The sequence below is a fragment of the Canis aureus genome, chromosome 21 (genome assembly GCF_053574225.1).
Source record: "Canis aureus isolate CA01 chromosome 21, VMU_Caureus_v.1.0, whole genome shotgun sequence".
Taxonomy (NCBI): Eukaryota; Metazoa; Chordata; class Mammalia; order Carnivora; family Canidae; genus Canis; species Canis aureus.
In genome coordinates this window covers 6,895,551-6,922,928 of record NC_135631.1, presented here as the reverse complement: position 1 = coordinate 6,922,928, position 27,378 = coordinate 6,895,551, and the positions used below count along the sequence as shown (strand labels likewise).

The 27,378-nt window shown below is 52.6% G+C and overlaps 1 protein-coding gene and 1 pseudogene across 5 annotated transcripts; one reads left to right on the top strand and one right to left on the bottom strand.

Annotated features, from left to right (window-relative positions):
- Positions 1–403: 403 nt before the first annotated feature.
- LOC144292447 (DNA-binding protein SMUBP-2-like) lies at positions 404–27,337 on the bottom strand. 5 transcript variants are annotated; one of them, XM_077862744.1, is made up of 16 exons: positions 27,179–27,306; positions 25,715–25,815; positions 25,221–25,390; positions 22,343–22,532; positions 21,847–21,944; positions 20,051–20,214; positions 15,664–15,864; positions 13,406–13,553; positions 12,043–12,286; positions 9,823–10,005; positions 9,427–9,545; positions 8,936–9,030; positions 7,919–8,042; positions 6,288–7,205; positions 3,922–4,094; positions 404–1,482 (listed from the first exon to the last, which is right to left on the bottom strand). In XM_077862744.1, the coding sequence occupies exons 2-16, from the start codon at positions 25,723–25,725 to the stop codon at positions 1,285–1,287; spliced, it is 3,036 nt and encodes a 1,011-aa protein (XP_077718870.1). In that variant the 5' UTR covers positions 25,726–25,815; positions 27,179–27,306; the 3' UTR covers positions 404–1,284. The 5 variants fall into 5 exon arrangements, with proteins under 5 accessions (XP_077718870.1, XP_077718867.1, XP_077718869.1 ...); XM_077862741.1 differs by lacking the exon at positions 25,715–25,815 and having other exon boundaries at positions 27,179–27,337; XM_077862743.1 differs by lacking the exon at positions 25,715–25,815 and having other exon boundaries at positions 12,043–12,217; positions 27,179–27,337.
- On the top strand, positions 15,903–16,664 carry LOC144292449 (nucleosome assembly protein 1-like 1 pseudogene; annotated as a pseudogene).
- Positions 27,338–27,378: the final 41 nt, after the last annotated feature.

Genomic DNA, 27,378 nt, shown 5'->3' with positions numbered 1-27,378 from the left:
ATCTGAGCCCACAGGGCAGACCCCCGGGGCCCCAGGGAGGCACTGTCTCTGACACCTTCCCCTTTCTTCCCTTGGATAGCAGCCTCTCTCCAATCATCTCTTCACGGAGGCTGGTCTGGTTTGTACCAGTTTATCACCCCAGCCTTCCCAATTTCAAACTCATTCTAATTAGAAAAGTCAAGCAGAAAGAGATATTTTTCTCCCCTTTGTCATCTGTGAACAGGGACAAGGCCCCCGCAGTGGCCCGCACACCCACCTCCTTGCTCTGAATGCTGCCAGCACCTTCTGGATGCCCAACACCTATAGCAAACGTCGGCTCACCCTGAGCCCTGGGCCACTCCAGGAGAGACACAGTGAGCACAAAGGAGAAAGCACGTTCACCAGAGACACATAACAAACAACGTGGGAGATGTGCATGGATCTTTATTTCACTCTTAAATAATTTATATCCCATTTAAACAAATAAAACTCTGAGACTAAAATATAACCACCTGAGGTTCTCCTCAATGAAGCAGCTGGCAGAGAACACCCGTGGGAGGGCTCCGGCTTTGTGTCGGCCGCGCGGCTGCTCTAGGACAGCTCTTTCCGTGACCGCCACCTGCACAGGCTCGCACAGGCCAGGGCGCCTTCATAAACCATGCGCCTGCGGGCCTCCAGACCTCACAGCCGGAGCGGAGTCTGCTGCCCTGCAGGACCAGGTCAGGTCACCACACCTGGCCAGGAACAGGACACAGATGGAAACTGGACTCCGAAGTCACAGCCGCGTCAGGGCACATGGGAGAAGTGCCCGGTGCTCTCAGATGCCATCTCCAGGCACGTGATCTGACTTTTCAAGTGCTCTCCCTCATGCTGGTGGCTGCAAGCTGGCCAGCCCCCAAAAGCAGGAATTTCCTTGTATGAAGCTTGAGAGGGTATTGGACCCAGGAAGGGGGACATAGTTTGAGGGGGACCCACATGACAACACCCAAAGTTCAGATGGTGGGATTTCGGTTCTGACTTGGAAGGAAGGAACAGACCAAGAAACGGTCCAAGGCAGAAGGGGAACGTGGTGTACACCACGTCCAGAGAAGGCCATGTGGCACTGACTGCACGCCCAGGCACCCTCTTCCAAGAGCTGTCAGGTTAGACAATCTCACCTCCTGCCTCCCAGACACCGTGTCCCCCACCCGACTCTGATACAGGCAGGTAGGTCAGGTTGCACACTGTCACCAGAAGCAGAAAGCTCGCCCTCACTGTTTTTTTCAGAGGCAGGAGCTCTGGAGCAGCATGTGAAGAACTAGCTCTTCACTTTTCCTTCTCCTTCCGTTTACTCTTCCTCTGGCTGGTCAGCTCATCCAGCTTCTTATCCAGCTTCCTCTGGAGCTGGGCCCTCTTGGCTGGGTCCAGGGACCTGTCCTTGGTCCCACTGCCGGCATAGAGGACTCCTTCCCGGCTGATTCTCTGCCGGGCGTGGGCGCGAGCCCTCTCCCCACAGCCATGGATCTGGGGGGAGGGGAGACACAGTGGTGAGTGCTAAGCCAAACAGGGACAAACACCCTGCAATTCTGCCCACTGCAGAGCTTGGGGACCATGACGCCCCATCACGAGGTTTTGGAGGGGCTGCCTACCCTTCCTGCACCTGAGCCCTCACCAGCAGGCTGCCACGGCGGGGGGCTAGAGGAAGCACCCACACCCTGACCTCCATCTCTGCCTTCAGCTCAGCCCAAACCATGCTCTGAGAAAATGCTGTCGCAGGGCTAGATCCCCACAACCTCCCTGACAGGGGGACATCACTTTGGGTATGGGTGACAAACACACACACAGGCCCACCAGCAGTGGTGTATGAAAAGCAAAACGTCAACAAACAAGTCATGCCCCTGGAAGCAACATGTCTTTCCTTAAGCACGTAGCCCAAGTACAATCACGTCCCCTCTGGGCAAAAAGCTGTGTTCTTTAATCTGATCCCAACACTAGGCCTGTCACGGGAGCTCCAAAATGTGCATGAGCTGGTGACATGCCCCTGTGTTTTCAGGAAACTCTCACGTAACTCCTGTTTTTGAAAGAAGGAAACCTTCTGAGCACATCCCCTGCACCAGGTACTACAGCCAGTGCACAACATGTGCATAACACGGTTCCTTCTGGAAAGCCTGCTTCCATGCTGCACAGACGAAGGGAAGGGAATTGCCCGTGGAACCAGCGTGGACCTAGCCCGCCAGCTCCCCCAGCCCTGTGCACAGCTCACTGAGACCCTGGCAGCCTGCCACCTGCACAGTGTCTGTCCCCACCCCTGCCGCTCAAGGCTCATGGGCTGCCCACCACAGCTCTCCCACAGACAGCCATGCTACGTCATCCTTTCCATGTGGCCCAGTGTCCCACGTCCTGCAACCCCTGCTCCTCACTGCACCTCGGTCAGGGGTGAGGGCTGAGGCACACCACCTAATGAACATGTGGGGCAAGTGGCTAAGGGCTCAGGCAGAGTTCATTTGCCCATGTGACAAAGGGAGCAGGTGATAGAGCTAGTGCTCGAGGCTGAATCCCTGCCACCCAGCCCCATGCCATTTCTGCACAGCCTCATCCCATTGACCGTAGACTTGTGACAGACTTGGGGCCCTGCCCGCAGCCAGCATCTCGTGTCAGACAGGACACTGCACTAGCGCTCCCCATAACACTTCCACCGACCACACGGGAAACGCACAGCCCACTGGCCCCTGCAGCCGGAGCTGCCCCACACCAGGGGCCCGCATAGGCTATGCCAGTAATGCAAGCTGGTCCCCCAAACCTCCATAAGACAATTTCTAAACATCCTAGAAAAATATCTTTCTAAAACACCACACACTTTGTCAAACAGATATGAACACAGACTGTGCACAAGTGCATGTGCGTGTGTGCACAAGTGAAGGTGGGAAGGGGACTGGGGCAGGAGTAAGGGGTGGAGAGGGGACCCCTGCCCAGGGTGGGACACCACCAGAATCCCCATGTAGCTCATCCAGAACGGTGACACCCCAGGCACCACATGCCCTCCCCACACCTGCCCCTCCCACCCACCTCTGACAGTCCCACTGCCATCCTCCTACTGGCCCAAACCAGAAACTCAAGGGCCCCTCTGGGTCCTCCTTCCCCTTCTTGTCGTGACCCACAACCAGTTCAGGGCCCAAGTCCATCCCTCCATGCTCCTCACGACCCACCCCAGAACCTCCCAGCCTTGCCCTGAGCCTTCCCTGCACTGCAGCCAGGGCTCCCACAACATGGTGGTGCTGAAACCTCCAATGCTCCCCTCGGCCTCCAGAAGCAGAGCTCAACTGCTCGGTACACAGGATTCTCAGCCTCCATTCCATCACCCTGCCTCTGGCTCTGCTCACAGCTGCACAAGGGCACCCCCTCCCTGGGGCCTTCACATATGCCCTCCCCCACTCAGCCCCCACCCCTGCTGCCAGCTTGGCGCCAGATCCTCCCTCAACACGGTCAGCACATCATGGCACCAGACACAGCTCTCATACCCAAGTCCCCACGGGTCCCCGCCTGGAGCAGAGGTGAACCCTGCTCTGGCCCCCAGCAACCCACACCTGGCAGAGGAGATCCACATGTGCTCAAGAAATGAATGAAGCAGCAGCCGGGCAGCCAGCCCATTTGACTGTGGGCCAGAGGCCCCACCTCCCACCTTCCCTATGCTAACCCACTGATAAACCCCAAAGACACTAAAACAAAATCCCCTCTACCCAGAATTCCCACCAACTTGGTGGCGACTTGGCAAGTGTGACATTTTACTTCCTTACGCTTAAAGCAGAGTATGAGTCTGTGTCCACTCAGAAATATTCAGGGCTTCTGACCAGCCACTATTTGTGTGTGGAGCACATCTGCCCAGGGCCTAAGCCCCGGAGACAAAGCACCACCACCACCACCACCCCGCACTCTGCCATCTGAGCCCCCGGAGGGCCGCCATACCTCGGGCAGGTGGTGGCTGAGGCAGAACCGGCGGCCACAGTGCTGGCAGAGCTGGCCCAGGGTCACCACGCTGGCTGTGCACTTAGCGAGGCCGCAGGTGTTATCTGCCTTCACGGCAGCTGCAACCAGGGCATCAAAGTCCTCCTCGCTGGGCAAATCTACAGCCGCGTGTCCTAGGGGAAGAAAAGGGTCGCTCAAACAGGGAAGAACACAGTGGGATGAGAACCCCGCTGCTGGACCCGTGGCTGCCCTGCCAAGCTGCTGTGCCCAGCTTACAACTTTCTGTTCACAGCAAACAGGCAAATGACCCTCAGTCAAGCCTGGCATCTGTTCAGCCAAGAGTGGCCCTTCCTCAGGGAGCTAATAACCAGTCCCTGCTAGGAGGTGTGGGCAGCATGCAGACTTCCTAGAAGGAAATCAGTGCACACACAGAGCCCTTAAAAGTCCATCTGCTTTAATCAAGAAAACATCTAACTACGAGGACGTTCCTTATGACGTGAACCATAGCAGGGAAACAGATGGACAAACCAGTGTATTCACAGAAAACGACGTTAGGGGACCTCAGCCTTCCTGACCAGGTACGGAGAAACTTTTTTAAGTTACTAGAAAATGCTCAAAAGTGGAAAAGAAACAGGAGATCATGCATAACTTTAATTCTGTGAAATATATTTGTGCACTCCAAACATGGACATGCAGAAAACACTGGAAGGCTCCCACCAGGCAGCTGTCCTCCATGATCTGGGGGACAGGAACAGACAGGACATGTCGGCATGCCATTTCCCAGAGTTAATTCCGTATACTAGGCATGCTGCAGTGCCAGGCACACAGGTCAGGATGGTCAGCCTCAGAAGGACCCAGGGGCAACCATGACCTCACTCAGAAAGCCCCACTGGTCTACAGGCACCTTGGTCGGCTGCAGCCACACCAGACTTTCCGTGCAGATGCAACTCTGCCACCAACCCCTGCAAATGGGGAGGGGCCCCAAGCCCGTCCCCCACCCCAGACGGGCTCTACTGCACTCACAACATGCCAGCCTGCTGGGCATCAGAGGGCAGGGGAGGGAAAGACGTGCTCATGCCCAGGAGCAGCAGCAGGAGGCTTAGGGAAGGACTGACAAGGTGCTCGCCACTCGTTGGCATCCTCAGGAAACAGACAAGATGCAGGGACCAGGCACACAGGAGTGTTCAGGCCCCAATCCAGAAACGAGATCTCCCAAGCGTCCTGACTGCTTATGGGACAGGACCGAGTGCCTGTCATTCCCCCAACCCTCCTGAGGGGCAGGCAGCCTCTGACGCATTCAGCGGCACCCTACCCCACAGGGCCTCCAGCCATGGCCCCAGGGGCACGTTCAGACTGGCCTCTGCTTCTCATCTGCTGGGACCTCAGCACAGAGTCTAGGGACTGACTGGACCGGTCATGTTCTGAGCCTGAGTGGCAAGATGAATTCTGAAGGTGGCCGCTGCTTCAAGAAACACTTCAAAGCGGGGCTAAGTCTCCCCAGAACACAGTCTTCAAGTGACCATGCCACACACCTCCCAGAAGGAAGGCCAGGTCCTCCCATCACCGTGTCCCAGCACCTGCCCTTTACGGCACTAACCATTTTCTCAATGTGGTTTAAATAGGCACTTCTCTTTCTTCTGCCAGAACGTTGGTTCCTGGAGAGCAGGGGTGACTTTACTCCCTGGCACAAAGCAAGCACATAGTAGCTGCTCACTAAATACCACAGAACCAGTAAACTATGGCCTCAGACCCTGGGGCTGCTCTCAAAGACTAAGAGTCATGTTTGTGCAGCTTTGCTTCCAGAAATTCAAAGAAAAAAAGGATGTGGATGGTTTGGTGGTCTTGTTCAGAGAGCAACAACTGGAGTAAGAGATTACCCAGAGGCCTCCAGAAAATCCAGGCCTTCAAGCTCAGTTCACGTGGATGCTCAATCACACTGCAGGGCAAGGGGCAGAGCAGAGAGACCCACCAAGCACACCAGTGCGCAGCGACTACAGCGCAAGATAGGAGCTGGGATGTGGGACAGCTATCACCCAGCACAGACATCTGAGATCACCCAATGGCTCCTGGACACTGTCCTCGGCTCCCCCTCCTGGCTCTTCCCCTGCACTAAGTGCACCCTGAGGGCTTCCCACCTGCCAGGCGCTGCCTGAGGCCCCGGAGACGCAAAGGTCACCGTGACCAACCACTGCCCTCAGGGAGTTCATACCAGACCAGTTAAACACAAGGTGCAAGATGCAGAACCAGAGCAGGAGCAACAAAGGAAGTCCTGAGTCTCTCTGAGGGTGGCAGGCAGGCTTCATGTGGGGCAGACACCCCAGGCACAGGGGCGCCAAGCTGGACTCCCATTACGTGACCCCACTTACCTTTTGTCTCTTTCTTCTTCTTCCTCTCAGGTAGCGTGCGTGGCCCTGAGTGCGGGGCCTGCTGCCCCTCCATGGCTGGCCGCTCCTGCCGGCTCTTCTCTCTCTGCAGCCTTTCCAGGTGCAGGGCCTTTAGATTCAGGGGGTCCTGGACACTCTGCTCCCCAAGAGGGGGCTTGGTCTGTGTGGGGCTGGGGGCTGTGGGACCGACAGGGGCTATGCTGCCGACCCCTGCTGCAGGCAGCGGGGCAGGTGGGGCAGGCGGCGCAGACGGTGCAGACGGTGCAGACGGGGCAGGCGGGGCTCTCTTGCTCACAGTGATGAACCTCTTCTTCCCCGTCCCAGTGCTGTCATGTCTCAGTCCATGCTCTTCGGCGATCTGATGGACCCACATCCTGTCGTGTGAGTTCAAGGAAGGAGGAAACTCCAACTGAGTTTTCTCACTCGCCACAAACTCCGCAATCATGGCCCTGAAGTGGTCTGCATGGTCTCTGCTCCCCGCTCCCTCTGGGCTGCCTCCATTGAGGCTGGGCTGAGAAGGGACCTCAGGGCCCGAGGGCTTCCCACCCCGCCTCTTCCGCTCCAGCCCAGCAGCTGCTCTGGCCTCCTGGGCCCCTTCCTGGGCCCCCTCCTGAGGCCGGCTCCCAGGAGGCTTCCTGGACAATGCCGCAGAGCTTTGGGGTTTCGCACCAGCTTGTCCGTGGCCCTGGGAACTCTCGTGGGAGTAGTTTTCAGGGATGATGTCATCAAGATATTCAAAGGCGGTGCGCACCTCCCCATGCTCTGTGAAGTGATCCACCAGGGTCTTCAAGAAGGCATGGTTGCTAACAGTGCGAGAATCGCAAACAACTGCCACGTGGCGCCGAGCACGGGTGACGGCAACGTTGATTCTCCGGTCCTCAGCAAGGAAGCCCACCTCACCTAGGAACAAGCCAGGGCTGAGCGGCAGACCCGAGACTAAGGAACAGGTAGTCAACTCCAGCACCTGAGTGATAAGGATCACTAAGGGGATCATCCGATGTCCCTTCTCCACCAACCACCGGCCCACTGCCGCACCGCCGCCTGCTGGGCCACCCCAGGCACCTGCGCAGACCTCCTGCTGCCCATCCTGCTGCCGGCCCATGGCTTACCAAGTCTAGCTCCACAGTACATGGTCTGGATACGGCTGTTCGTCTCCTTCCCCAGCCCAGCCCGGGGGGTTGACTGCAGCCAGCAGCAGGGAAAGTGCGAAGGATGAGCCTACTCCACGCGGGCTCTGGTCAGAGCCCTGCTGCACCCCACCCCTGGCCCCATCTCTCGCCTGCCTCTTGTCCCACGCCAAGCTCACAGAGACCACGCTCACACCAACCTGCACAACCCCAGCAGAAATCCAGTATGCCCTCCAAATAATCTATTCTGTGCTTCCCCAGAGGCCTCTGTGGAGCCCTACGTACCTTTCCTTTTTTTTTTTTTTTAAGATTTTATTTATTCATGAGAAACAGAGAGAGAGGGAGAGAGGCAGAGACACAGGCAGAGGGAGAAGCAGGCTCCATGCAGGGAGCCTGATGCGGAACTCGATCCCAGGACTCCAGGATCATGCCCTGGGCAGAAGGCGGCGCTAAACCGCTGAGCCACCCAGGCTGCCCCCTACGTACCTTTCCTATTGGATCTGACGAAGGACAGTACCACAGCCTCCTTCTCTCGGCCTTGGAAGCCATCAACTGACTTAATTTCAAGCTCGGGGTGCCTGTGGGCAAGGCTCTGTCTGAGCAGGTCCACCTGGAACACCAAGCAGGGCCACATCCACATCACAGCTCAGGCCACGGCGGCCTTGACGCTGCTCTTGTACTTGGCAGAGGGCCTCACGCCACACAAGGGCCGTGACTGCCTTCTGACAGGTCAGCAAACACACGAAGCAGCACATAAACAGGTCAGGTGCGGCCTCACACCCCAGCACTGACGTTACGTCATTTCTTCTGGCTCAAGACAGCCCCCTGCCCAGACACCCTTCTGTGTGATGCCTGTAAACCAGGAAGGGAAGGCAACCAAGCCACAGACCTCATGATACCTTCCTGCACCTGCATTTTTCCCACCAAGCAAGACAGACTTTAGTGACTTTCACTGAGAGAGAAAACATGAGAAACCCCAAAAAGAAAGGAGCAGGTGATGGCTGCTTCTGCTGCCCGCCCCCCCACCCAGTAACAGGCAACACCCCGATCTTCCTTCAGCAAACTGCCTGTCCCACACTTAGCCCAGGAAACAGAGCCAGCCCCCCTACCCAAAGACGGGTGAGGAACTGCTCCGGCCACAGCAACCAGTGCAGGGATGGGGACCTAAGTCAGATTCCTAAGATCCAAAGCTGAGACCCTGTGGGAGAGGCTGTGATGGGACAGGCAGTCCCCAGGGCTGCCCTGTAAGGATGGCGCCAGCCCAGGCAGCCAGGACCTCTTGGGCAGCTGGCCAGAATAATGAAGCCAAGCAGGGAAGCAGGCTGACATCCGCAGAGCAAGTAAAAGAGACAGATTCTTGCTACTGTCATGTGTGCCCTGCATCCAGTTAGGAGATGAACAGTCCGCCCAGAGTTTACAGTCAGAGACCAAAAACCACACCTTCCCTTCACTTAGGGGGACTGTGCCCCACCGACACAGACAGACAAATGGGCCCCCTCACACCTGGAGGTTGTATGGTGTGATGACGGCGATGTCGCTTGCCTGGACACCAGCATCCACCAGGGCCTGGATGTGCAGACTGACAAGGCGCACTTCACCTAGAGGGAAGTAAGCAGGCTGTGGGCCAGGTCACTTGGAGCAGACCCCCATCATCAGTGCTAGTTTCTTTAGCAGTCCACACAATCCGACAAGCGGATCTCACATCGTGCCCGGGGTAATGCCCTGAGCTGCAGGGTTGCCAGACTGAGCCAACGAAGACACAGGCCAGTACCATGGGGGAGCCAGGATCTTGTCCAAGGCCGACGAGGCCGACCACAGCGGCCTCGTGCCCCCTCGCAGGCCTACTCTTTCCCCCAAAGCCACACGTGTTCCCACCTCCTCTCTTCTCCCCGCCTACTCAGCTCCTCTGAAATTGGCAACTGCAGTAGGTTTCAATGAAGAGGAGCTCAGGGTCTGATGAAGCTAGAACGCTGGCCCTGTCCCAGCGAGCTCACCAGGGTTCCCCTTAGACTGGTCGTCATCCTCTTCGAGTTCAAACAGCCCGCAGCCGGCTGTGTCCACGAGCAGCAGGGGGATGCCTGTTTCCTCCGTGGCAGCCACTCCCGGGAGGTCCCTGCACGCAGGTGGAGACTGAACACATGAGCCCAGGGCAATAAAGCAGAGCTGAAGCCCTAATGACAGAACTCAAGTCTCTCTTTACTCCCTCTGGCACAGCCTATTCCCACGGGAAACGGGACATGAAGAACCTCAGAGACTGAGCACCCCAAAACAGCCCTGCAGAGTAAGGCCCTCCCGCCTGAAAGCCAGCCTCAGAGGTGACTTTTACTCTAGATGCTCCACTGAATGTGGGACTCAGGGTAGGCCAGGTGGGGCAGAACCAAAGCACTCACCGCAGAAGGTGCCCAGCCACGGAAGGGTGGGCTGTGAGCTGCCCATGGTACAGGGCCTCCGAGGCCCACTGCATGATGGCCTGGTGCATGCGGTACTGCACAGTCAGTGTCCGCACCACACGCGCGCCATGCTCCTCGGCCAGGCGCTCCATCAGGCTGAGTGACAGCCCCGCCAGGGCAGCCCTGTGCCAAGACAGGAACCGAGAAGGGGAGCCTGAGTTTCCGAGTCTGCCCTGAAACCAGAGTCCAGGGAGGAAAGCAGTGTTCAAACCTCAGATCCCAATGCCCCCACCCCAAGTTCTGACCTAAAATTAAGGTTGTGCTCACCCCAAAGATGCCCACATCCTGGGACCTGTGAACACGTGACCTTACCTGTGTGTGTCAAGTCACAGAAGGCCCAAGGCTATCAGGGGGGTCCTTCTAAGAGGGAGGCAGGAGGGGGAGGGTCAGGGTCAGGGTGAGGGTCAGGGTCAGAGAAGACAAGACCAGAGAAGTGAAGACACTGCCTGCTGGGTGTACGGGTGGAGAAAGGGCCCCAGGTGAAAGAGTGAGGCACTTCCAGAAGCTGGAAAAGCCTAAAACATGAACCCTCCCCCGGAGCTTCCCTGCCAACACCCTGACTTTAACCCACGGAGCCCAAGTGTGGACCTCTGACTTCCAGAATCACAAATAAATCTATGCTGTTCAAGTGATGATTTGTCACAGTACCAACCGCAAACTGTTACGAATTATTTCAAACTCCAACATACTTCAGCCACAAGTAACCCACTACTAATTGTAACCACAGCTGACATTCACCAAGGGCTTCCTGTGAACCACTCTTAACACTGTTAACTCACTCAATCCTCACAAAACCTTAAGGGGTAGTGTTGTGCATCCCACTTCCCCAGGAGGAGAGTGAAACACAGAGAAGTTGAGGGACCAGCCCAAGGCTGCCCAGCCAGGGAGCTGCAGAGGCCGAAGCACCTCTTCACCACCATGGTACAACGTCTCCCTCCCAGTCGGTGATACTAAAACTGGGGCAAAGTTCCTGATCATACTTCAGGGGCCCTTGCTCTGTAAGCTTGTAAGACCTCGTGGTCGACCTCTTCCAATTCAGATACCTACTGAAAACGATTCATGCCAGAGACATGAGCAAAAAGCAGCTACCAGTCTCCACTGCAAACAGAGAACTGCCTGGCACAAGTTCCCCCAACGGGGGCATCCCTGCTCCAAGGGCACAGCTCCAAACGCTCTCCACACAAAGGTCTGTGCAGGATACAGAGCCCCTGTCCCGGAGTCTCCACACCGACTCCTACCGTGGGGGCAGGCCTCCCGTCAGGACAACTCCCCAAACACAGCGCCCCATCTCCACCTGCACTGCACCCACTCTGAGGACCCATGCTAGGTGCTCTCTCCTTCTCCGACGGATCCTGACTTAATGCCCCTCTGCTCTCCCCCCCTCCCCTCTGGTGGGTTCCACCCAACAGACATGCCGGTGCATTGTGCTTCTGGCCCCCAGAAAGGGAGCCAGAAGCTCCACTGCGACCTGTCCACACTCATGGCAAAGGATAAGAGCATCTTGGGGAACAGCAGAGCGAGAAGAAAGCCACCTGTGTGGAGAGAAATTCCCTGCCTCAGGGACGGCTGGTGTCCCTGGGCGCATTTATACAAGGCCAGTCCTGGTCACAACTTACATCCCAGTTGGAACAACCAGGGAACGAACAGACTAACACACTGCTGCCACAGAAACACTGAGAAGCTGTGACAAGGGACCTACAGATAACAGGGACACATGGAGACAGGGTGGTCACGGGAGAACACGAAGAGGGTTCATCCGGGAGAGGACTGAACGGAGGAGGGTGAGGTCAGCCCGTGTCCGGGAAGGAACCGTCCAGATGGGGAGAGAAAGGGCAGAGGAGGCCAGTGAGGCCAGAGCAGTGGAGGAGGAGGGGCTGGTCACGACACCAGGGACTGCTGCATCTCTGTGGCAAGCAGGATCAGAATCTACAGAATCACTCCTTGTGGCCTCAGTCAAAGGATGTGCCTACAGGTCAGGACTCCAGGCCAGGCCAGGAGCTGATCAACCCAGAGGCCAGTTGGCCCACCCACAGAAGCAGCTCTCCCTCGGACCCCACCTGATGGAACAGGCACATCGACCTGCTGGGAAACCACTCAACTGGCCCAGACTGGGCACGGTGCCGAGTGCTGAGGCAACAGAGACACGGGCAGGGGTCTTACTTATGAGAGACCGTGGTGGGGGGCAGCTGTTTGTGATCTCCAGCCAGGATGCACTTCCTGGCCTTCAGCAGGGGGATCCAGCAGCTAGCTTCCAGAGCCTGCGCGCACTCGTCGATGACCACCACATCAAAGTGGGTATCGGGCAGTAACTTCAGGGGACCATCAGAAGAGGCACCTGGTGGAATTGGAACCGTGAGCCTTACAGAAGTTGCTGGCTGTCTGCGTCCTAGCAGCTGTGAACACACTGCAAGACATGCCAACAGACCTGTCGGTTCAGAATCCAGTCCAGTGTTAAGATGGTGTAAGAAGCGTGCGTCTTGGAATAAAAACTCAGGAAGGACATTAAAAACCTCGTGTTACAGCCCACCTGTGTTCATGTGTGAGGCAGTGTGCTCCTAGCCAAAGGCCACCTCAACACTCCAAACACCAGGCTCCATCAGCCCTATAGGGGCTGGGAGCACCCCCGATGCAGAAAGCCCTCTCCCCAAGCATTTGCCCAAAACCATGAATCTCTGAGGCAATGCACAACAGCTGGAGGGAGCGAGACGTAACCAGAAAGCCTCAAAGGAAGAGTGAGAGAATGAGATGTCCACAAGGGGTAGAGAAGCTCCGACCTGACCCTGGGGGCCCAGACGGCGATCTACACACGTCGGGCTGTGTGTGTGCTCACACAAAACCCCAGGAGCCCCCAAGCGCTCATGGCTGGTTCACCTCTGGCTTCACACCAACAGGAAGCGAGGCCCAAAAGCTGTGAAGCGCATGGCTGAGCGCTGAACGTGTGCCCCCAACACACAGAGGCCCTCGGCCAAGATGCGCAGATGTGCCACTTCCATCATGGGAGGCAATCTGTGCGATCCTCCCCTGCCCTCTATGCTGGCAGGCTTCAGTGGCCGCCGGGGACAACAATGCAGGCATCTCAGAATCAGCTCAGGGAAGTCACTAAACAAACCAAACAGTAACAACAAGCCCCGGGGAGGGAAGAGAACCTGATTTCCGTATTCCCGGTATCAGGAATGAAACCAGTGACACCATTACAGATGCCACAGATATTTTTAACATAAGTGGATATTAAGAACAAGTTTAGACCTATGAATTTGATCCGTTAGATTAAATGAACGAGTTCCTTGAAGACACTACCTGGCTCAAGAAGAGGAAACCTGAATATCCCTGAATCAATATGGATTAAACTGAGTTGGTCATTGAAAACCTCCTCATAAGGAACACTCCAGGCCCCGAAGACTTCCATGGTGAATCCCACCGTTTATGGACAGCTCTACACAAACCCCGCCAGAAACAGGGAAGGGAGAAGACCCCTCCCGGCCCCTCTAGGAAGCTTTGCTGAGGGCGGACCCGCTCTCCTCACCCGTGTTTGTCGCCAGCACCACCGCTGCCGACGTGAGGCTCTCCAGCATTGCGGCTTCCTCCCTCTCCTTCAGCTCTTTCCTTAACAGCTTGACTTCATTCCAAACACTACTCTTCTCTCTCCTATCCTGGGTCTGCCTGTTGTTCACCTACAAAGGAAAGCCAACAACACATAAATGCTTGCACGTGATTTCGCACCTACTTAGCTCTTTCTCGTTCATGAAGTGCTCCTGTTTATAACCAGCTGGTCCACTTCATTAAGCTTGAGAGGCGCTAAAATGTCAAGAATCCGTATGATGGGCAGCCCGGGTGGCTCAGTGGTTTAGCGCCACCTTCGGTCCAGGGTGTGATCCTGGAGACCCGGGATCGAGTCTCACATCGGGCTCCCTGCATGGAGCCTGCTTCTCCCTCTGCCTGTGTCTGCCTCTCTCTCTCTGTCTCTCATGAATAAATTTAAAAAATCTTTAAAAAAAAAAAGAATCCATCTGAAAGGAGCAACAGATACACACAGGTGACCCAGCACTTGACACCCTGTGGCCTTACTGCCAGTGTTACCCGCACGGGGGAGGGAGTGGGGCAGAGTCCAGGTCCTCAAACCAGACAGTGCTTAGAATTGTAACTCAGATGAAACCAGAAATGGGACCCCACCCTACCCTGAGCAGTCACCGCACATGCTCTTGGCAAGAAAGAGCACCTGCCATCCCAGGATTTGGGTTTTAGCTGCTCACAGAGAAGAAGCTATACACTTCAGTTGTTATTCCATATTTGCCAAGAGAGTAACAAACTTTTCTCAACCTATAAAATGTGTATCTAAGCCTCGACTTTCTGTAATACTAAAGAAGACACTCTTCCTAGAGGCACCTGGTTAGCTCAGACAGTGAAGCGTCTGCCTTCAGCTTGGGTCATGATCTCTGGGTCCTAGGGTTGAACCCCAAGTTGGGCTCCCTCCTTAGTAAGGACCCTGTTTCTTTCTCATCCTCTACCTCTCCTTAGCACTCAAGCTCACTCTCTCTCAAATAAATAAAATCTTTAAAAAGACACCCTTTATTTTTTTAAGATTTTATTTATTCATTCATGAGACACACACAGAGAGAGAGAGAGAGAGAGGCAGAGACACAGGCAGAGGGAGAAGCAGGCTCCATGAAGGGAGCCTGATGTGGGACTCGATCCGAGGTCTCCAGGATCAGGCCCTGTGTTGAAAGCAGCACTAAACCGCTGAGCCACCCAGGCTGCCCAAGATACCCTTCCTAACTGTGATTTCTGCTTTGGAGGACTGGATATGGCAGGGTTGACTGGGGGGCCTTACTGTGCCTCCCTTATGGGGAAGACCCTGAAAAGCACTGATTACAAATGGAAACAAGAAAGGCAGTCATCCACATCTGCAGTGGAGGCAATACCATCCGGGCATACTCCTATCCCCTCTACCCTCAATTGACATGCTCTCAGCCAGTCCCCAGATCTGCTGGGTGCACACGGGCATCTCAAGTGCCACCTCACTATTCCGCACCCATGGGAAGGCGGACTCACAGCCCCAGCCCTGTGGGACCAGGACACAGAGGAGCAGCAATGTGAGGCCAGGAGACCAGCTGACTGTGAGCAAACAAAGGGGATGGTAAATCAGAGAACCAGCGAGAGTCAAAGTACCAGACTGCAAGACTTAACACGTCTCCAATTATCCTGTCACCCACTGCCTCTCTTCCACAGGGAGAGTGTAAATGGACCAAAATTTGGGAAGATGAATTTTTGAATTTTTATTATCAGGTTCCTGGGTTTTTTCTTGCCAATACTACCAGACCTAGGGTATGTTTAGAGACATGTCTTCTTTAAGATGACCTCTCACCTCCTCCCAAAACTACTTTGTAAACAGCTGAGACCCTATTAAGTGCTGAGTACAAGTTTCTATCAAAAGTGGGCAGTCCTTTATTTCTTAATACAACTGGGGGGGGAGGGGGACTCTTTTAATGGGCAGTTCTGATGTTTGAAATTCTTTTTTTTAAGTAGGCTCCATGCCCAGTGTCGAGCCCTACTCACCGCCTGAACTCACAACCCTGAGATCAGAACCTGCACTGAGATCAAGAGTCAGACACTTAAACAGACTGAGCCTCCCAGGCACCACCCCCTACTGCCCCTATGTTTGAAATTCTTAAATGAATTGATAGAGGCAAAGGAAAAGTGAAGAGGAGCACAAAAAAAATTGGCTCCCAGGAAAAACTGTGGATCAGAAAGCATGCAGAGCGGTTGCTGGTAGGAGGTACGTACAAAGGCCTGATCAATGTCCTTTCTGATGTCTGCAACAATCTGGGCATTGTCACTCCGCGCTAAAACCGCATCGAGGGAATGCTGCTGAATGGACTCCAGGAGGCGGGCAGGGTGCCCGAGGCGCAGGATCTTCTGCTTACACCGAGCCAGGCGCTCTACCAGATTGTCCACAGCTATGTTAGAGGGAGCACAGCACAGAACCTGGGGGGACAAAGCTCAAATTCAGCGACTTCTTTAGTCAACCACTTAAGTTCATGCTAAAACAAAGAGATGCTGGCCAGCCTATGAGTTTTGTCTTAGAATTTCACTTTGAACCCAATGAATATTTCACAAATGAAGTGTTGACAAAGACCTATAGGATGAGATCAGAACCAGATGATTCTGATCCCTTTTCTTTTGATGGACCAGAAATTATGGGTTGTACAGGGTGCCAGATAGATTGGAAAAAAGGAAAGAATGTCACTTTGAAAACCATTAAGAAGAAGCAGAAACACAAGGGACGTGGGACAGTTCGTACTGTGACCAAAACAGTTTCCAATGATTCTTTCTTTAATTTTTTTGCCCCACCTGAACTTCCTGAGAGTGGAGATTTGGATGATGATGCTGAAGCTGTCCTTGCTGCAGACTTTGAAATTGGTCACTTTCTACGTGAGCGTATAATCCCAAGATCAGTGTTATACTTTACTGGAGAAGCTATTGAAGATGATGATGATGATTATGATGAAGAAAGTGAAGAAGCAGATGAGGAAGGGGAAGAAAAAGGAGATGAGGAAAATGATCCAGACTATGACTCAAAGAAGGATCAAAACCCAGCAGAGTGCAAGCAGCAGTGAAGCAGGATGTATGTGGCCTTGAGGATAACCTGCACTGGTCTACCTTCTGCTTCCCTGGAAAGGATGAATTTACATCATTTGACAAGCCTATTTCAAGTTTTCTGTTGTTACCGTTTGCTGGTTTTTGTTTTTGCAGCCTAAAATTAAAATGTCAAATATTAAAAAAAAAAAAAAAGTAACAAGTTTTTTTTTTTCCTTTTAACTTGATAGTATATTTATTAGAATAAGAGATTAGATTTGTTAAACATTTGGATTGAAATGGTTAAAAGGATTTTTATTACAATTTTTAGGCACTATACACACTTGTTTTTTTTTTTTTAATTTTTTTTAATTTTTATTTATTTATGATAGTCACAGAGAGAGAGAGAGGCAGAGACATAGGCAGAGGGAGAAGCAGGCTCCATGCACCGGGAGCCCGACGTGGGATTCGATCCCGGGTCTCCAGGATCGCGCCCTGGGCCAAAGGCAGGCGCCAAACCGCTGCGCCACCCAGGGATCCCTACACACTTGTTTTATAATAGCATCAGTACTTGTTTCTGGGGAAAGATATATCTCATACATTTTAATGCCTTGATCCGTTTGTAACATTCAAAGTAACCACCATTTTAGAAACGCTAATTCAAACTTAAAGAGACATAAACCACTAAATATCCCACATAATATATTTAAAAATAAATATAGAAATACAACCAGAAGTCTACAAATCATCACAGTAGACAGACTGGTAAAGCCCCAGCTATCATGGCAGTGAAGGGCTCTGGCTAGATTTTGATAGAAATTGCTTCACTCTACACCAAAAGCAAAAATATAAAATAACATGATATATACTTTCTGATGTTCTTTTTCATAGCAGCAAAGCATGCTTCACATGCACTACCTGTGAAGGATCTTACAAGGCTCCTTCCTACTCAAACAGGAGGTATACCTGGCAAGAATGCAGTACCACCAAGTGTCAAAGAATCCCAAAGATACAGGCAGCTAGGCAGTCACAGTGAGGGAAGAGCAGTGCAAATTTGAGTAAGAATTTTTTTTTTTTGACATTTTAAGAATCGTTTAATTAACTTTTGCCTTATTCTTAAAGAGTTCCTTCGATGGGAACAAAGTAAGAATTTTATATCAGAAGGAAAGAAAAACACTTATGAACACGTATAATGCCTCCTCAACCTGAAAAGCAGGAAAGGATAATAAATAGCAAAAATCAGATAAAAATACTTCTATTATAATAGACACCATGTTGCAAGTGCATTTAAAATTAGCAAAGCATAACATTTATTTCTTGACATTTGTCTTCCAAAGAGTTCACAGTGTTTCAGTGTCAGTTGAAACAGGGGAAGAATCTCAGGGAAGAATCCTTCACATAATAATAGGACCACTGGTAGTAATGTCTCTCAGTTCTTTCCAAATCCATAAAGCTGCATTTCCTGATGAGTGACTGAGCTGTGAAGAAAGAGATGAGAAACCCTCATCCCTCTGAATTACTTGTGTCAGAATATTTTAACCATAGTACTACGGATAGTAAATTATCCTTATTAACAGGAAATACGTCTCAGATTGGAATCTGAGCAATCAGATGGGCAGAGAAAAAACGCTTTGACTCGCTCTTCATCTTTTAAAGACAAAGGAGAGCTTTTCTATGTACAAAGTCAGTTGTCAAGAACTGAAAGTAGAGAGAGGACAGAGTGCACAAGTGATCATGTCAGAGCGGCTGGAGGGATGGCTGGGCGCGACCTAAAAATAGTGAAAGGGAATAGAGGGGAAGGGAGAAGAAATGGGTAGGAAATATCAGAAAGGGAGACAGAACATGGAAGACTCCTAACTCTGGGAAACGAACTACGGGTGGTGGAAGGGGAGGAGGGCGGGGGGGTGGGGGTAACTGGGTGGCGAGCACTGAGGGGGGCACTTGACGGGATGAGCACTGGGTGTTATTCTGTATGTTGGCAAATTGAACACCAATAACAAACAAACAAACAAGTAAATAAATAATACATACATACATACATACATAAAGGACACATGTTACTGCACACTCTATAGTAGCTGCAACTGATGCTTCAGAAGTCTAGTCACCGGGCACCTGGGGGGCTCAGCCGGTCAGCCATTGGCTGGGGTCGGCTCAGGACCCTGGGACTGAGCCCCTCATCAGGCTCCTTGCTCAGTGCGGAGCCTGCTTCTCCCTCTCCCTCTGCTCATTCACTTGCACTCCTGCTCACGCTCTCAAATAAATAAAATCTTAAAAAAAATAAAAGAATACAAAGAACTCCTAGAACCAGAAATGTTAAATAATTTGCAACCGGGGGGAGGAGAGGGGACTCAAAAATTAAAGCGTCCTGAAATTATCAGGACTGGAGCATATGGTTCAACACCGATGAAATCACTTTCTCATCTGACAAAGTGAACAAGGGGAAATCTTTCTGATGGGTTCAATCTTGCTCCTAAAACTATTTTCTGTAGTGATTTTAAATCAGGAAAGAAAAACCGGAAGTTCCACTATTAGAAGTAGTTGACAGCTAGCAGAGGAGGTGGAGCAGACCCCCCGGGGAACACAAGCCTCAGAAGCAGGTGGCCACAGCCAGCCCTCCCTGTGTCCTGCGCCACCGTCATCCCCACAGAGGGCCTGAGTGTGAACCAAGGTGTGTTCTGTACCACAGTTTACACAAACAGGAGGCATTATCCACTCAAACCACCAGACCTGCTTCCTACCAATGAGTCATCACTTAATCAAGTTTTCAAATGCCTGAGCCAAATCACTCATTTGTATGAAACTACTGGACAGTTTCACGACCAAGATCTCCCTTCAGCTCTAAGCAGCAGCGGTTCTGCCTGCAGAGGAGCATGAGGCTCAGAGCACAGACCCTGGAGAGCGTGACTGCCTGAGTCCAAACCCTGGCCCTGCCATCCACCCACTGCTTGGGACCTTTGCCAATTTCTTTGGAAACACGGGTCCCCAGCAGTTCCTAGCACCCAGGGTTTCCGTGAGGACTACCTGGGTACACGGACAGCACTCAGAAGGATAACTATTTTGTAAGAACTCATCAGTAAAATGTTGATCTTTACTGTAATACTTACAGTCATTTGATATTTACAAAGAAAGATTTCCTAAAAGTTTTCCACATGCTCAGAATCCATAATGACTCACTCATGTGGATGCAGAGGAAAAAAGACCATTCTCAACTATTAAAAACATAAGTGAGTTATATACAATATCCCATATCCCATGTCAATGACAGGCCAGCTGTCTCCCTGAACTAACTACAGGGCCCAAACGTACGGACAGGCCTGCCCACAGTGTGAGCATGGCAAGTGCGCTGAGCAGAGCCTCTCTCAGAGCCCCAGACCGGCACTCCCAAGCGTGCTCCCCCTTCCCATGCCCCCTGCAGCTCTCAGAAGTCAGGGCGGGCCAAGCCCAATACACCATTGGTAGGTGCTCCGAACACTCCTGACTGGGCCTGAATCCAGCTGAGCACCTGCAAGCCAAGCACCTGCGAGCCGAGCTCCTGTGAGCCCAGCACAAGGAGCACATCCATCCTGATGGGGCAGCAGCACCCATAGCTCACCTTTAAGCCCTGTCTCACAGCCTGAAGAATGATCTCGACCACAGTGGTGGTTTTCCCGGTGCCAGGAGGCCCATGGATGATGGCAAGTTCTTTCTGGGACAGCGCAAAGGAGACTGCTTCCTTCTGGGAGGCGTCCAGGGAGGTGTTGCAGAACAACGGCGGCTCTACAGGAGAGACAGCAGTGTTAGGCTCTGTCTCCATGCCACTCGGTACTTCCTCCTGGCAGAAGGCACTGACCCTTCCCAGGAACTTGCCAATAGACAAAATCAGTCCGCTTGGTCCTCTGGTGGTTCCTCCCAGGAAGCAGATCCAGCTTGCTGCGTGTTTTCCCAAGTCCAGTTTCCCTGGGACCCAACCACACCCGCTCACATATGCTTGTCTCTGGCTGCTACATCAGCTCACAAAGCCTGACATATTTACAATCCATCCCTTTATTTAAGAAGTTTGCCAACTTATGGCTACACAGTAACAGACCTTTCTGAAAGAAATGTTTCTTGGAATCTATTTCTAGTAGGGGTGTCTAGGGGGCTCAGTCCGATAAGCACCTGACTCTTGATTTCAGCTCAAGTCATGATCTCGAGGTCGTAAGATTGAGCCCCCGCACTCAGTAGGGAATCTCCTTAGGATTTTCTCTCTCGGGATGCCTGGGTGGCTCAGTGGTTGAGCATCTGCCTATGGCTGAGGGCGTGATTCCAGAATCCCAGGATCGAGTCCCACATCGGGCTCCCTGCATGAAGCCTGCTTCTCCCTCTTCCTGTGTCTCTGCCTATCTGTATCTCTCATGAATAAATAAATAAAATCTTAAAAAAAAAAAAAAAAAAAAAGGATTCTCTCTCTCTCTCTCTCTGCCTCTGCCCCTCCCCTCCATGTATGCTCGACTCTCACAAAAAATAAAAGTAAAATAAGTAAAAATTAAAATAAGTTAGTTTTTCTATCCTGCTGCCCCTTTTTAAGTGCCCATAAAGTGACAAAACCAAATGACAAAAAGGAATTAGCAAATTTTGGAATCGTGTCTCCTCACTGAATCTTCTATGATGAAGACCAATTATTTGCCTCGTGTACTCTGTGCTCAGAGAGCAGCAGCTATGTGTCCAGCTCTATAGGGCACCAACTACATGGAGACACCCGACCCATGAGTGAGCAGAACTCCCAGGCACAGTGCCCTGATCTCGGCTGGCCAGACTGACACAAAGCTAGAAAGCAGCAGAAAACCACCTGACCCAAAGTCCCAGTGCACATGTGTGCATACATGTCTGTATGTAAAAGACAGAGTGCTCCACGTGGAAAAACTAGAATATACACAAGTACTAGGGAGGCCAATTCCAGATGGCAGGTTCCTGAGGGATCTCTTCCCCTGCTAATGTACTTATTTCCAAATATTCTACGATTAACACATACTCTATTACTCTTCTCATCAGAAATAAGTGATCTTCAATTTGAAGGATGCTGAGAAATGACCAAATGCACTTAAGAATTGGGACTTTTCAAACAAACACAAAAACACTATTAAACACAAACACTCAATCATCCTATTTCCACATCACTGAGCTAGAACATCCTCACATCTCCAGAGAACGTAGTGAAGTCCACAGAACAAGCTGCTTCCTTGCACTAAATACACAAGAGGTCAGTCCATGTGAGTCATTCTGAGAAATTTAAAGTAGACTTTTAATTTATAAAAGAGAGATGCCTTCTAACTGTACATCCTCGAACTTTCACTCAAACACCCTGGGTCCTGCTGTTCTTGGTGTTTCTGTAACAACCTCGATCAGAAAAGAACACACAAAGGTTCTTACCTGTATTGCTGGCAGGACTGGGGGCTGATCCGCCAAAGAGGACCTCTATGAGTGAGGATGCGGGGCCAGAATGGTACTTCTTTAGTGTTATCAGAGCCCTGCCAACAGAGTAGAATTAGGAGTGTGGTGAACACCAAATATTGAATCTGTGCCCAACCCTCTGCCCAGCAAAGGCCACCTGCAGCCTCCATATCCCGTGAGGGGCCCACACAGACTCCACACTCAACACAATTGCTCTCTTCTACCCACAGAGGCAAGCAGTCAGGGTAAGTGTGCAGTACTGGAAGAAAATAGGATGCCTGCGTGGCTCAGTATGTGATCCCAGAGTCCTGGGATCGAGTCCTGCATCAGGCTTCCCATAGGGAGCCTGCTTCTCCCTCTGCCTATGTCTCCGCCTCTCTGTCTCTCATGAATAAGCAAAATCTTAAAAAAAAAAAAAAAAAGAAAGAAAAGAAAAAGAAAAAGAAACTTGATTCCCAGTCACACAAACTCTTACTTTTTCAGTCGCTTGTAAGTGATGTCATTGGCAAGTTTTAACAGTCTGTAGGCCCGCTCCCGGTCCCGGTCCAAGCTCAGCTGGAAATCATGAGACGCATCAAAGGCTACTGTGACTGATCTCTGTGTGATCCGCGTCAGGATCCCTGTGGCCAGCTGATTGCCTTCATCATACAGACCCACTATATCACCTATAGAAGCAAAAAGTTACACATATGCTGTGCACAGTATTTCAAATATCCTATCCCTCTTGTCTTTAGAAATGCAAAAAAAAAAAAAAAGAAAGAAATGCAATCGGTAGCAATAAAAGTTTTTTTTTATAGTAAAAGTTTTTTAACCAGCACCTAAATTATATATAAAAATTGACTTGAAATCAATGAAGTGTTTACAGCAAACGTGCCAGTCAAGAAACATTGTAAGTGCCTGCTCTGTGCCAGGCGCTATTCCAGGCACTGGTCTGATTAGAAATAAGACACAGACATCTGCACCGAAGGCTTTAAGGAAAGATGAAAAAAAAAAAAAAAAGGAAAGATGAAGCCCACCCAGGAGGGGATGGAGAGGGATGAGGGCGTCACTTTAGAAACACTGTATAACAAGGGTTCCTCTGAGTGGTGACAGGTAAGCAGGATGGGGCTTGAACAAAGTGGAGCCCTCAAGCACATCTAGGAGAAACATTCCAGGAAGAACAGGAACATCGACGAAGGAGGGAGGGAGGTCATTTGCTGACCACTGAGCACGGATCTCTCCACTTCCCATGGCAATGCTGGGGGATTCACCCATCTGCTAGGTGACCCTGAGGGCCTTCCCTTGATGCCAGGGAGAGAGCATACAACCTACGCCTCAGCCAGTCACTGCATCCCATGTCCATCCCTGGCCACGGTGACTGTTCAGGGATGAGCACAGACCAAATCTGAGGCCCTGAGATGCAATGAGACTTTTGATTGGCATCTGCGAAAAGGCCCTACGTCTGTCTAGCTGAACCAGGAACTTGAAAGCAAATTGGGGCCAGAACCACTATGATGTGTCACCTGAGAAGGAAGCCAACCCAGAAGAGGGCAAAGCCAAGAAATGGAGAGAAGTGAAGCCTAAGCAACCTCCCAAAAGCCCTGAAGGCAACCTTCCAGTATTGCAACCAACGCCATCCTTCGTACCCAAGCCAGTTTGGCTTGGGTTTTCATCACCTGGAACAGAAGACTGTTCTGACCAAAACAGACTCCACTGTGAGAGAAAGCCAGAGCCACTCACATATTTACACCCTATTTGTTCTGTGTCGGAAAATATATGCCACAAGTCAACCAGGCACCAGGCACACCCTTAACTTGGGCTACTTTTCTTCCAGGCAATGAGTTTCATCTCTACCTTGAACCTTTTCTCTGGCACCTTCTCTCAACTTTATAGAGACAAAGAGCACAGGGCAACAACACTCCTGGGGCAGGGTCTGGTTCTGTGTGCGCAACCACAGGACCCCATGCCTCCTGGGACCACCTCCCCACCAGTACCCTGCATAGGGTCCCATGTTCCAGAACTGATGTTTCTAAGTTGAGCCTTAAAACTGCTCTTCAGAAGATTAAAAAGTAACAACCCTACCTCAATCTGATCAACACCTGCATCGACACATCAGATTTTTAGCCGGATGCTTTTCCACATAAATGCCCCTGCCCCTGACTTCCTGTTTATGAACCCTTCACTAGTCTCTGGGGTCACACTTCACAATGCTGGTCAACTGAATATACTACTGAATATATTTTTACTTTTCGTTTTCAGATTTACAACACCCCCCCCCGCCCCATGGATACTGGACTGTGACAGTGAAAAAGTGTAACAGAAAGTTGCCACTGTAACGCCCCCAGTCCCTGTCTGCAGATAGCAGCCTCACTTAACAGGAACATGTAGACCTGATGCCAACCAGCAGCCCCTCTTCATCCCGTCTCCAATTCCAGCTAGTATTCCAACAACTGTGGGCAAGAGTTTGGACAATCAGAATATGAAATCAAAAACCCGTCAGTTGGGCAGCCTCGGTGGCGCAGCGGTTTAGTGCCGCCTGCAGCCTGGGGCCTGATCCTGGAGACCCTGGATCGAGTCCCACGTCAGGCTCTCTGCATGGAGCCTGCTTCTCCCTCTGCCTGTGTCTCTGCCTCTCATTCTCTCTCTGTGTCTCTATGAATAAATAAATAAAATCTTTAAAAAAAATTTATAAAAAAAAAAAAAAAAAAAAAACGTCAGCACCAAAACACAGCGGAGACTCTTCTAGAGCAAGTACAGAACCACTGGTGCTGCTGTCTCCAGGCTTGAGAGCTAAACAGGTGCCCCTGGTGGGTGGTTCAGCAGCTTCTCCCAGCTGCTCGTCCTCTCCAGCAGGGTTGGCACGAGTGTACTTCAAGTACTCCTGGCACAAGAAGCCAGGGAACACGGAGCTATGAACGCTGTGTCCTCGTTGTCCAAGACAAATACGATGACAGTCCTGTGTAATGTTACACTTTCTAGGGGCCACGATAGAAAAAATGTTTTAAAAATACATTGGTTTTAATAACAACATATTTTAATGCCATATACATTCAACATGTATTACGTTTCCAAAAAATTACTCTAGAGATTATCTATATTTCTTTGTACTTGAACTTCAAAATCTGGTGTGCACTGCACGCATGTGGCAATCACTGCCCACATCTCAACCACACACGGCAGGTGGCTGCCACCGCGGACAGTGCTGACCTAGACTACCAAAGAGCCACAGAGGTGGTGAACTTCCAACTAAGAGTTCTTCGCTGCATTGCTTTATTCTCCAACTAGTCACATGTAAGCTGGTGCTCACAAGAGTAAAAGTCACAGCTTGGAGACCAGCAGCACAAAATATACGCCTACATCGCAAATGCACAGACCTGAAGTAAAGCTGTTGCTGGGAAGCACCGCAGCAGATGTGCATCTCCTGGGCTCTAAGGTGACCAGCAGCCGCCCGTACAGCCCAGTCCGCTGGCTGGAAACCTGCAGCTTCAGCAAACAGACGCCTCGGCTCTGGAGTTCTTTTGGGGAGATGTTTTCCTGCCAGGACCTGGAAGACATCCAATACTGAGAGTTCAATATTTACACTTGCCCAGCTTTTATTCCAGCCCACACAGAAGGAATGTAAAAGGGAGAGAAAAGCAGACGAAGGCGCCAAATGAGACCCACAGAGGCTCTGCATCTGCCCCTTGCATCCTGAGCCTCCCCCATCCCCTCGCGCTGGCAGAGCTAGTCCCTTTACCTGATCTACTTGCACGGGTTCCCCCCATGTCACTCAGTCCATCAGTGCCCCCTGCCAAGTCCACCATCTGTAACCTCACGAATCCACCTCTGCCTCTCATCCTCGCCACTATAACCCCGGTTCAAGCCATACCTCCTCCTCATCTGGACCAGACAGAGCCTCCGGCCTCCTGCCTGACCTCGGGCGCTTGCCCTGACCAGTCAGTCGCAAGCAGCAGCACCCAAGCAGGCCACCTGAAACACAAATCTAGTCACTCCCCTTTGAAAGGTAACAAAGGAAGACCTCACTAAGATGGAGTAGGGAGGCCAGAGAGGGGAGCTGCACCATTCCACGTCAGCTACAGACCCTGATGGCACAGAAGCCTCAACCCCACGACGGGGAAAGATGCGCATCACATCCCCTGCAGGAAATCCGCCAGCCCTGCACTCAGCCGGTGAGCCCCGGTCATCACCCTGCGCGCCTGCCTTTCTGTGATAGACTTCTATTCCAAACAACCCTTCCCACTGCCTCCTTCTCCGTAAAATAAAGGTCCTTCATCTCCTCCTCTTGTTGCACTAATCCAGTTTGTGCCACAGCTTCCTTGGCCGGAACTGCAGTTCTCTGCTATTATGAATAAACTCATCTCGCTGGTAAAAAAAAAAAAAAAGGGGGGGGGGGGCTGTATTATTTTTGAGGTTAACCCCTCCCCCGAAAACCCACACTTCACCGTGCAGAGCCGTCGTCCGCACACAGAACAGAGCACAGGCCCGCCGCGAGGCCCTCTCAATCTGAGCCCGGCCGCCTCCCGTGGGCGCTCCCGGCGGGCGCTCCCTGTGCACGGGCACCGGCGCCGAGCCCAGCGCCTGCGGCAGGACCAACTCGAGCTCACCGAATCCCACTTCACAAGCGAGGCGGCCACGGCTCGGAGGTGTAGCCGGAATGTCCCACGGCCACGCACGAAGGAGCGGGGGTGCTGCCCAGGCTGGCGGGGCCGCAAAAGCTCTTCATCTTCAAATCAAAAGCCCCTCGCGCAAACCAGGGCGCGGCCAGCCCCTGCCCGCAGCGCAGTGACTTGGCGCAAACCCCGGAATCCCACGGCCTGGCCCCGGGTCACCCTGGGGGAGCCACGGGGCCGCTCGGCGGCACAGCCTCCTCGGGTCAGAGGAGCGGAGGACCGAAGGCACAGACCACCTGCTGCTGCTGCTGCTGCTGCTGCTTCAGCCGGGCGGGCTTCCCTCCGAGGCAGCCTGTCTCCGGTGCTCCAGCTTCTCCCCACGTCTCGTCCGGGAAGGCTCCCCCCCGCCCACCTGCACCCGGGTCCCCGCCAGCTCAGCCGCGCGCACCTGGGGGAGCCGGGCTCCGCCGCACGCGGGGCAAGCTCTCCTCCCCGGGCCCGCCCCGCCGCGCCCCACCGCAGCCAGCTGCCCGCGCCCCCGCGCCCTCGCGCCCCCCACCCGCCCCGAGGGAGGAAAAGCGCCGAGGACACGCCGACAACAGGCCGAGAACGGGCCGGACCCGGGCTGGACGTTTGGGGCGGGGGCTCCAGGCTGAAAAGAAAGGACCTAAGGGCCCCCAACCCGCGCCGCGAGCGCCGGGGACCTGCCGGCCGCCCCCTACCTGCGCTCCTCCACCTCCGCGTCTCTCTCGAGTTCCAGCAGGTCCAAATGCTTGGTCACGAAGCTCTCCACAGCCGCGGAGGCCATGGCCGCCGACCCGCCGGGCCCGGGGCCGCGGAGATCCCGGCCGGACCCCGTGCGTCGACGCACACGGCGCGTGCTCGCGCCGCTTCCGCTTCCGCTTCCGGCCGAGGCTGCGGG

Excerpts from the sequence above, each read along its gene's own strand:
- LOC144292447 (XM_077862741.1), bottom strand. The coding sequence starts at position 27,264 with ATGGCCTCCGCGGCTGTGGAGAGCTTCGTGACCAAGCATTTGGACCTG. Across the intron at positions 25,391-27,178 it reads GCGGAGGTGGAGGAGCGCAG|GTCCTGGCAGGAAAACATCT; the intron begins GTAGGGGGCGGC and ends GATGTCTTCCAG. Across the intron at positions 12,287-13,405 it reads GGTGCTGGCGACAAACACGG|TGTGTTCACAGCTGCTAGGA; the intron begins GTGAGGAGAGCG and ends CATGTCTTGCAG.